At 35.0% G+C, this 11,453-nt stretch overlaps 1 protein-coding gene across 2 annotated transcripts in view; it reads right to left on the bottom strand.

Moving 5' to 3' along the window:
* EDEM3 (ER degradation enhancing alpha-mannosidase like protein 3) overlaps positions 1–11,453 on the bottom strand; it is a 35,124-nt gene that overhangs the window by 3,861 nt on the left and 19,810 nt on the right. Inside the window, exons 16-20 of one of the 2 annotated variants that reach the window (XM_087960851.1) lie at positions 11,272–11,425; positions 10,563–10,757; positions 7,267–7,432; positions 5,757–5,942; positions 1,292–1,339 (exon numbers count right to left, since the gene is read on the bottom strand). In XM_087960851.1, the coding sequence (XP_087816977.1) occupies positions 1,292–1,339; positions 5,757–5,942; positions 7,267–7,432; positions 10,563–10,757; positions 11,272–11,425 (749 nt within the window). The remainder of the gene's footprint in view (positions 1–1,291; positions 1,340–5,756; positions 5,943–7,266; positions 7,433–10,562; positions 10,758–11,271; positions 11,426–11,453) is intronic. The other variant, XM_026669272.2, reaches the window with a different exon arrangement.

Genomic DNA, 11,453 nt, shown 5'->3' with positions numbered 1-11,453 from the left:
AATATCAATTGATTTTTTCTTAACTATGATTAATAGTGCCAAAGTTAAACTCCCAAATGCACACCTTTGAAATTCTTCAGATTTAAATCTGTTAGATAAGTATTGTAAATAAATCAGTATAAATTACTTACTTGATTGCTAAAACAAGGATAATTTTCTCCTCAGGAAACTGATCAACCTAAGTGTCAGCCTTCAAGATTTTCTCCCTTTGCTTTGAATCTTTCGGCTGTCATAAGTAATGGGGGGAGGAGGGGGGAATGGTTATGGGTAGCGAGCTGGAGGTGTTACAAATCAGAACTGTATAAGCTGGGGGCGGGGTAGATTCTTGCTTAGGTTTCTATCCTATGCTATGCGCAGCTGCAACTCTATCAAAATATGTCAAGGTCAACGGACAGAGGCCTCATCACCACCTGGAGATACCCACATGATGATATACACAAATTTTAATTGGATGAGCCAATTGAACTATTGGGGGTGGGAACGTTGCCATTGCTTTGTATAGGTGATTTATGCGCCCATTTTCTCAGATTCAGAATTCTTTTGTTGCTTCCACTTGATTTCCAGTAAAAGATATCTTTTCTCTGATTAAAGGAGTCTAAGTATTTCTTTCTTGGATTTTGAATGGATCACCAGCTGACACTAAGTTTCCATGGGACCAAATTTTTCCCCTTGTCCCAAGCAGCTGTTTCTGATTATATAAGCATTAAAATAAACAGCCTAGTAGAGTTTGTCCAAAACCCGTTTACCTATTTTGAGTCTAAATTTCCAAAGCATTCTAATATTAGGATGTACTTTGAATCCTAATCTTCAGCATTACTTGAAAATAAATCTTTGATCACTAGATTCCTGAAGCTGGAATTAAGAAACTAGTCATTGTCTCCCATAACTTATTTGCATGTAAAATATTAATCCAATTTTTGAGCTAATGATGATTTTTTGACAAAGCAGTGATGATACTGAAGAAAATACCTCAAATGCTCTCTTGGTCATCATAGTTTTCTTAATGAGAGCACCCAACATAGGCATATTTCTACTACTTTTCTTGTTGGATCAACATGTCAGCAGCATCCCAATAACTTTTAAGCTATCAAACTATCCATAAATTAAGGCCTAGATCTTGCTGACTATTTTACGCTTCACTTAGTTGTAGCATCAGGAAACATCTCAAAGTATCTATCTATCTATCTATCTATCTATCTATCTATCTATCTATCTATCTATCTATCTATCTATCTATCTATCTATCTATGTCTCTCTTGGTAAAATATGTACAGATATTTTTAATACTTACTGCTATCAATAATGTAGTTTGGAATCGTTTTATCTTTAAATATAGTTGCTGACATTCCAACGGTAGCACAAGGAGAAGGGAAAAAATACATGTGCATAAATCCACAAACCCACCAAGTTTCAATTAAGTTCATTTACTTACTTAGCAGCTGCTTTAAAAAAAAACTCTTTAAATAAGATCTCAACAGGATTCAAACAACTATTTATATGTCTATATTTAGTTGTTATCTAGATTTATAAAGCCATCCAACTCAAATAGTGTGACTCTGGGCAGCATACAGCATGAAAACAACAACCCCTCCCACCATAGAACATGAAAACATGTACAGAATATAAATATAAAATACAAAATATAGAAATGGCAATGAACCATAATAGAAGAGGGGAAAGAGGATTCCACTCAACTGGCCATTAGTGGCAGGGGGAGGTTGGGGAGCCTGTTCTAATGGCTTTCCTAAAAAAGAAGAGTTGGGCCTGTTGCATATACGTGGGGTATGGTGTGGTGTGGAATGATGATGTTCCAAAGAGGTACAACCACAGAAAAGGCATGTTTCTGACACCTTCTGACAAGATTTAAAAGTAAAGACTTGGGTGTATCCTCCCTATGGGAGCATGTGGGGTGGGAAGACATTCTTTAGATATGGTAGTCCCTCAGATAAGCCAAGTCTATGCCATACTGGGTTTTTAAGCTGACAACTATCACTTTGAATCGCATCCAGAAGCCTACTGAAAGTAGTAGTGTTACATAGCATAATGAGATGCCCTCATAACTACCAACATCGCTGCATTCTGGACTAACTGGAGCTTCTGCACGGTCTTCAAGCTTCTGGGTGGTCTCCAAACACTCTAACTGAAGTTCCTGGACGGCTTCCATATTGCAGAAGTCCATTTGGAAGGTGACTAAGGAGTGATTGATCATGAGCAGGGCATCTCAGTACAGGTATAGGTGCAACTAGCACACAAGCTGCAATTGTGTAAACTAAGGCCTCATTCGCCAGAGCTGCCGCTTGTTTTCTGAGTAGGACCTATGAGTTCAGGATAAGTTCCAGATTGTGTGCTTAGTATGAATAGGGTAGTGCCATCCTATTCAAAATTATGGAAACCTTCCAACTCTGAATGAGTGGATCCCCAAACCATAACTATTCAATTTTGGCAGAATTGAGGGCAACTTGTTCTTCCATATGCAGGCCCTCACAAATACCATACATGGGAAAGAACCTCAACAACTTCACTTGGACAGCCAGGGACAGAGATGCATCACTGGATATCATCCGCATATTGATGATACCTCACTCCAAATCACAAATGACCTTCCCCAGTTTATCCTGAGTCTTCTTTAAAGTAGTGTTTTATTGTTACTTCTGATTATATACTGTTATATACCTACACAATCAAAACTCATAGCTCCAATTGTCAGAATTTTTCATTGCTCTTGTGATTTTGTGATAACCACTCTTCGATGTGATCAATTCTCAGAACCTTAAAGATTGCAAAATTTCTATTGAATTATACGTATCCCCTGATACTTTTTTCATATTATTATTTTTTTCCTATGCATTTTTTCCTATATTCATTACATTTGCTATATTTTTCTTTTATGACTTAAAGATTGTAAATAAATACAAAGTATTATTTGTTCTTTTCTAATTCCTCTGGGAGGGTACCAGATTTTAATATAATCAATATTCTTACATTATGGAAACTTACTTTAATATAATTATTGAAATATATTTAAATAATAAAATATTTATTTCTTATTTAAATATATTTCAATAATTAAAATATATTTTATAATGTAAAACATTGATTATATTTATTTTACATTTATTTTCTTATTATGAAGAAATATGATATATATAAGCTACAAATTGCCTACAGTTTAAAGATAAACACTTTATTTACAATATATGAAATAATTCCAATTTGCCCCATATGTCTCCATTATCAACAGAGCATGAATTAATTGGTTTTCATCTTTTCTGTTATCACTATTCTCAGTGATATCAGTTCAGTGCTCTGCCTTTCGGAGGTATCCAAATTAGTTTAGTAACAAGAAAATAAAATTTTCTGAAGTACTGTATCAATAGGTACCATCCCAAGCTGGTGGGATGCAAGCAATAGTATGTTAGCTGGTAATATAGTTTCTATCTTAAAATAATTTCTGATTAGTTAAAGGAGATACATCCTAGCTCTTTCTCAATACTAAACTTTTCTTTAAATTTGAGCAAACAAAAGTATACTTTGAACCATTTTCTTACTTTAACAGAAAGGAAAACAAAAGTTTCCACAGATAAGAGCTAGCATCAGAGAACCTTGGTGTATGTACAGAAGCTACAGACATAAATTTGTATTGTTTTTAATTTCAGGTGATGAAATAATTAATTTAAAATATCTGCAATTCAATATACCAATGGGATAATATGGGCAAAGGAATACACTAATACTCTTTTAAATGCCTTGGCCTGATGGTATGAAAGTGAAGATTCAATCATCCAAGCCAAAAGTATCTAAAAATGTTAAATCATGGCAACTGGACCAAAGTTTATTAAACTGAGATGTTTTGTTACTCGTCCTAGTAATTTTTTCAGGCAAAAAAAAAAAAAAGCTTTTTCACTGAAGAAATTACTTGGGTAATTCTGAGACACAATGTCTCAGTTTAATAAATTTTTTAAAAACTTTTGATGGAAGAAGTAACTTGGATGAGCAATGAAATGTCTCAGTTTAATAAACTTCGGTCCAGTTGCCATGATTTAACCTTTTGAGATACTTGGTCTGACAGAAATTATAATTTGAAATAGCAGTCATTTCCAGGCAAAAGTATGAATGCCTAATAGAGACAATTCTTGATAGTTTATAAAAACAAAACATATAGTAAAATTTGGAATTTGACCTATAGCTTGCTATAATCTCCAAAACCCATTTTCTATTTCAGAATTTTCTTTAGCATTTTTCTAGAATCTGGAAATATTCAGTAGACTTTGTAAGACCAAAGTCTTTCAATGAAAATTGTTGTGTTAAACATGTATTTTATGTTCTCCCAAATTCCCAAATGAACATTCCCAATGTCCTCCAGACTTAGGGGGGTGGGGGAAAAAACAGTGAAATTATGCTGTTTCTCTACTTCTACACTATCCCAAAAGTTCGGCATTGCAATACTTTGCATGAAATATTCTTTAAAAAATTAACAAAACAAAAAACAATCTTCATGAAGTTGCAGTTTGTTAATTCAGAATTTGCAGTTTGTTAAATGAGAATTTTTTTTACAAGAAAGACTATGTGGTCCTCCAGCACTGAAAGTTTCTTAGTCTGTTACATGATATTAGGAAAGGTACATCAGCAGAAAGGTACATCAGCAGCAAGAAAGCTTGGTTGTATTGCAAGTTATGATCATCTGATCTTTCTAGTATGCTTAAAAGGTGTACTGATTTATTTTGCTGTGTAGAACAGAAGCCCAATAAGTAAATTCATTTTTAATATTTAACACTTTTTAAAATGCTATTTTCAAGATTGTGGAATGAACATTCACTGATAACCTTTACCAGGTTCACATTCATATCAAGATGCAGCAATACATTTTTCTTCTCTAAACCTATATTATGTACATCTGTGAGTTTGAGCTGGAAAGCAGAAAAGTTGATTGCTGTGCAAGTGTTATCATGGAGGGCCATAAAATCAGAAAACGGCTCATTGTATCCTTATATACACAGCTTGGGAGCTAGTGCTTTAATATCCCTGGAGTTGCAAAGGTAAATCTACAACAGGCATTTCCCTACACTTCCTCAATGAATTACCATGGGTAAGGCACTGGGCCTTACACATTTTTTTTCTAAAATGTTTTGTTCAAAATATACTTTTGTTTTGTGATGCAGAGTAAGGATTCACTTATACAAATTCAGTCAGAGTATTTAATAAATAATGCTTTTTCAGAAAATCTTGGATAGATTCCCATTTATTAGCTTCCAAAGCCTCACTTTCAATCTGATTAAATTTTCCTTCTCACTCTCTCTTCCTATATTCTCCACAACTGAAATGTAAGACTAGAGGTAATCTTCAATTAATGGTGGGGACTGGAATTGCCATCGCTAAGCGATGGCGACATAAATTGTGTCACATGACTATGTTGTTTAGCGATGGCAATTCCAGCAGTCCCGACTGCTGACATTGTGAGGACTGCACACATTGTTAAGCAAAGATCTCCCGTGACTGCAACTCTGACTTCCTGACAGTTTTCCCATTAACTTTGCTTGTGAGAAGCCAGCAGGGGGGAACATATGTCCATGGGGACACTGCAAAACCGGGAACTACAAGGCCCGGTTGTAACTACCACTCATTCAGTGTTGTTGTAAATATGAACAGTCACTGGTGATTAAATAAGTACCATTGTATTTTTGGGACTGCTTATAATCTTAACAAAAATGTTCTCTTACCGCCTTTTCTTTATCAGAAAGCAGCAATTTTGTCCTTACCTCTGTCTTTTGCTTTATCTGAAAGCAGCACTTCTACACCTTCATACGACTGAAGGGCATCAAGAATAATATTTCCTTCCTTGTTGAAAAGAAACAGCATGGGGATAGTGATATCGTCTGTATTCTTGCCATCACCCGCCATTTGAAAAAGGGGAGCTGTATCACTGCTACTTCCTTCATTATCATCTAGGTAGAAACATAATTTTTCCATTAAAATTTCCAGTGGAAATTTCCATCATTTCTACCAAACCCACATTTTTATTGAGCATTTTATTGAGCATCCAAGTAATAGACCTAGATGATGTATTTTTTTCATGGCAGCAATAACCTTTGGAAAATTATTTTAACAGAAATAGGGACAGCACATCTTGTGTAATCTATGAAGTACAAATACCCATAAGGTTTTTAAAGGCATTTTAGGTGTATCTTTATGGACAGGTGCTGATTTTATACAATGGGCAATATCAACTGCTTAATACTGCAAGCTGTCATGAAGAGAATCCAAATCCTGGATGCACTAAAATTACAGTGAGCAATAAAGAACTTCTATTGATATACTCTGAACATGCATATATGTATATCTGCATACATCTCTAAGCAACAAGACCTAAAACAATGTGTTTTATCTCAGTTTCTCCTACAGCTTCTGTGCCACTACCCAAATGGTTAATACATGCTTAGAAAGGGAATACAATGAAGTACAATATGAAACATCACACTCTGAAAAGGAAAGGCCAAGATTCACTAAGCTAGCACAAGTCCCCACAAAGAACCTAGGCAACTGTTTGGACTTCCCTTCTTATATCTACTTATTGCATCCCTGCCACTTGTCATTTGGCTTTCTTTGCCAATGGAAAGTACATGTGTAAGTAAAGTAAACTTGTGGCTGGCCAATCTATTTCTCTACTCTGCTTGGAGTACATTTCAGATATCAATACAGGAAGTCCTCAACTTCCAGCAGTTCATTTAATGACCTTTCAAAGTTACAATGGCATCGAAAGAAGTGACATGACCATTTTTCACAATTGCAACCTTTGTAAGCATGCCCATGATCATGTAATCAAAATTCAGAAGTTTGGCAACTGGTTCATAGTTATGACCCTTGCTTGTCCCAAGGTCATGTGATCCCCCGTTACAACCTTTTGACAAGCAAAATCAATGTGGAAGCCAGAGTCACTGAACAACTGTGTTACTAACTTAACAACTGCAGTGATTCACTAAACAGTGGCAAGAAAAGTCGTAAATGGGGCAAAATTCATTTAACAAATGTCTCACTTAAGAAACCGAAATTTTGGGCTTCATTGTCATCATAAGTCGAAGACTATCTGTAAGTCTTAAGACAGCTAGTGCTGAAGTTGTTCAAGGAATCCTATCTGTTTTGATGTTAAACAGGGGTCATTATATAACCCATTCAGATAATATCCTAGAGTGCAAGTTTCATACTTGCCTGTGACAATTCAGAAAATATACATTGAATTATAATATCTTTGCATAACTTTGAATAATTTACCAATAACGATGCCGCCTATGGCCCCAGCTTTTTGGATGTTCCGTGCCTTTTCAGCAAACATGCACTGCCCTCTTTGCATCAGAGCAATTTTTTCCTTCAGTGCTTCCGGATTGATAATCTCAGAGCATCCATTATATGGTTTGCTGACTGCAACAAATCCTCTTGTCTATGGAAGAGATTAAAAGCTTTAGTATACAATATTCAAGCCTGTTGAATATTTGCATTCCACCAGCAAAACATAAGAACGGCTTCCTAGCAAATATATCTATCAAGTCTTAACACAAAATTCAGTATGTATAAATCCACTGAAATCAATTAACTTAAACCGCACTGGAACATAGCCAGTAATTTTAAAACTCAGACATTTAATACAAAATGTTTTTCTTTATTTAGATTTGTTATGCTAAATAATAATAAGATTCTTAGGCTAAACAAGAATAATTATATCCACCTTAGGAACATTTTGAAGCTGCTTTATTAATTTATCATATAACAAAATGGGGTATAAAATATTTTAAATTGAGCATGTAATATGGGGTTACATAACCTTGCAGCGCTGGTCCAAATTGGTACATTTGTTATATTTTTGAGTTCCTACATGAATTTTAAATAACCAACAAAAATCTGCTTCTCATGATAGATTAACAATTATCTAGCTCATTATGGAACTGAGATAATCATATTCAACATAAGAGTAGAAGAAATGGAAGGCACAGTTATAATCATTTGCTGAATATCGCCATTATGTTCAGTATAAAATATGAACAGACTGTAGCCCCCATATGTTGGACTTTCAGCCAATATGGGCAGTGGTGGAAGATACTGGGATTTGTAGCTCAACAGCAAGGTGACCATCTCTGCTAAATACAGTTGAACATAATATTCTTCTGGAAAAGAACACTCTTGCATTGAAATAGCTTCCAACCTATTTTGCATATTAGCTAACTGAGAAAGTACAACATAAATGCAATGTACATCTTTATATAAAAATATACACAGCCAAAAGGCAAGGAGCATATTGATCAAATTTGGTCCTAAGTGTTTTGTAGCATCTGGTACTTTAGAATGCAAAGGTTTGAATCAAATGACACCAAAATTAACCCCTAATTTTAGTTTTCACAATTAATAGGAAAGCATATAAGACAAGCCCACAGTCAAACTAATCCAACCAAAAAAGTTGCATGCTAGGTTTTAAATTGTATGTGCATTCAAGTTGTATATCTTGCAGCAGTTAATCATTGAACCACTTACTGAAGTTGAAAGCATTTTTTTAGTTTTTATATTGTAAACCGGATTGAATTTTCTATGTGCATCAGTGCTACAATGGTCCAATCTGATCTCTGGAGTTGCAAAGCCAAACAAAAAACAGAATTGTTGCCAAGCAGTTATTCAACTGGGACTCGTAACTTATTCTATTCCTCTGATTCTGTACTAAAAAAATCACACTAAGATTCAAAGGTTCCCTCTAAGTTATAATCAAATCAAAAAGGCAAACACCAGATATTTGGAGCATTTATTATATTGCACATCAACCAAATGTGCATGATCAACAACAGAACTTTGTAAATTGTTTCAAGCTCAAAACATTATGTCTTCACAGGAGGTGTTCCAAACTGAAAACAAAAGCATTTCAATAATCCATTGCAAAATTGAAGCATTTTGCACACTTTAACAACAGCAAATGAGATTCCAAATAGTATCTCTAAGAATTTGCCAGTACAAAAAATTAGGCGCTGGTTAGAGGAAATAACCAAGGAACAAATAGAGTACAAACCAGAGTCCTTCCTTCTAGGAATTTTCGATAAACAAATACCCAAAAAATCGAAGTATATTGTAATTCATATCTTAACCGCAGCCAGACTGGCATTTGCCCAGTGCTGGAAATTATCTTCCATTCCCACTGAACATATGGTTATTCAGAAAATTTTACAATGCGCCGAAATGGACAAACTAACCCAAGCACTAAAAAATAAAGAATCCTCATCCTATTACAACAATTGGAATCCTTTGTATAATTGGCTAAACCAAAGATAGATCACCTCTAGGAAAATTATGGCCGAGGGCCTCCGAAGCAGAGATAAAGAAAAGCACCGCCGATGATACTTTTGAAGAAGAAAGGATCTTACAAAGTCACAAAATATGGTTTTATTTTAACTGTTTTCCCTACTCTATCCTTCCCCTCCCTTACTCTTCCCTTTCCCCTCTCTTAGGCTTTCCTCTCTCTCCCTCTTGGTCTATGCCAAGGCCTATTTGTCTTTTTGTTGTACATAATTTGTAGTTGTGTTGTTCTTTTAAAGGTAAAACTAATAAAGTATTTTTCCAAAAAAAAAAGAAAAAAAAAGAATTTGCCAGTGGAGAAGAGGGAAAACAATGCCAAAAAGAAAAAGAAAAAAGAAAATGTACTTGCGTTTAATAGAGGAAAGGATTTCAAGTAACTTGGACAAACCTTCTTTGTGATACTATTTTCCAAACTGTTCAATTCCTTATAGATGTGCCGTATTTTGTTTATACTAATTGAAATCGTTTTGTTTAATACTTGTATAATATGAAAAGAAGTGGGGGGGGGGCCTTCCATTATCTCACTAATTTGGGTGGTGGGCATATCATGTTACAAGCATGTGTGATCGCTTCATGAGCTGTACTAGTTGCACTTTGCTTCCGGTTACAATTCAGGGTGCTGGTTAGGACTTCTAATATTAATGGGGCCCAGTTATTTAAGAGACTGTCTTTCTTCAATAGTTTTTGTCAGCCCAGTAAGATTAGGCAGAGTGGTCATTAATTAAAGAATGTGATCTATTGAGACCTGGGTAGTGTGCCTCTTCTATTATGGTTCTTGCCCTTGGAACAGCATATCTTTGCAGTTTCATATGACTCCCATCTTAAAACTGCTTCTAACTTGTCAAAAATCCACATGAGGTTTGAATAGATGCCAAGCCTTTGTTAATTTTTAAATTGGTTTCAGGCATATTTGGTCATTCGACTTCCCTGGTGGTACTTTTTATTGTTTAGGTTTTTTTGTGTGTGAATTGTAAGCTTCTCAGAGCCTTTTTGAAGTCAGGTGATCTCCAAATCAAATAAATAAAATGTCCTTTTTGCATTAACTGATTATTCGCTAGCTACTAAAAAATGGAAATATCTTATGGGCTCCTTTTATGCAAGTTAATAAGTCTCTCTTTTAAATAAAACACTTCGTAGCAAATTCTAAGATATTCTGAATACATGTCAATAATTTCAGATTCTGCATTTACACATACCACAAAATATAAGATGTAAGTTAAGTAAAAGACAACACATACCCCAGATTGGTGCTTAGACAAATCCATTCCAAACTGTGCAGGTCCTGCTGTCAAAACTACCCGGCCGAAGAATGGATGGGAAATAATTTGAACTGCACGTGGAGGTAGCTGCTGCTCTTTTTGTTGTTGGCTGGATAACTCAATCATTTCTTGCATGAACCGTAAGCCATCTTCAGCATCTAATGAACTTGCTGCCTAATATTAGTTTAAAAAAAAGTTAATATTTTAATTAGCATTTTCCAGAGCCTTCTACTAAATCCAAAATAACCAAGAGATATTTGGAGAGAGATCTTTATAACTGAGTGAGTTGGCCTAATAGTTGGTTGAAAGAGTTTTAGAACAATTATTCTTTATGAAGGAATTACAAAGTCATTGCTGCCACCATAAAGATGATTCAGGTACTAGTCTCAAATATATACATATACATGTATCACATACATACATACACATACATACATGCATACATACATACATATAATTAATTTTAATTTTCCTACGATTTCAACTTGTCTCTCATGAAACTATCAGCACCATGATACCCAAGCATGAATAAGTAGATTATAATATATCTATTATCTGTAGGATAAACAGCATGAAGAAATATGTATTGCCCAAATAGTTCACAGAAGTTAGAGCAAGCATTTCAAAAAAGTATTTTATAAGAATTATGATACATAAATGAAAAGATGAAGGCAAAGTGAGATCTTACTTGGATAGCATGCTGCACCAATTGTACTCGTCCATCTTTGAGATGAATCAAGCTGACTCCCATCTTTTTCAGTATCTCTAAATGTTCAGGATTACTGGCCATGAAATCCCTGGCTCTCAGCGGAGGCTTTGGTCCACTGCCTAAACCCTCGTCCCTGAAAAAAAGGCAAGCAAAGCAAGCGC

This window comes from Notechis scutatus, chromosome 3, assembly GCF_049901735.1.
Source record: "Notechis scutatus isolate UNSWTSFEM ecotype Mainland chromosome 3, rNotScu1.2, whole genome shotgun sequence".
In the NCBI taxonomy this organism is placed as follows: Eukaryota; Metazoa; Chordata; class Lepidosauria; order Squamata; family Elapidae; genus Notechis; species Notechis scutatus.
This window is presented reverse-complemented; position numbering and strand designations above follow the sequence as displayed.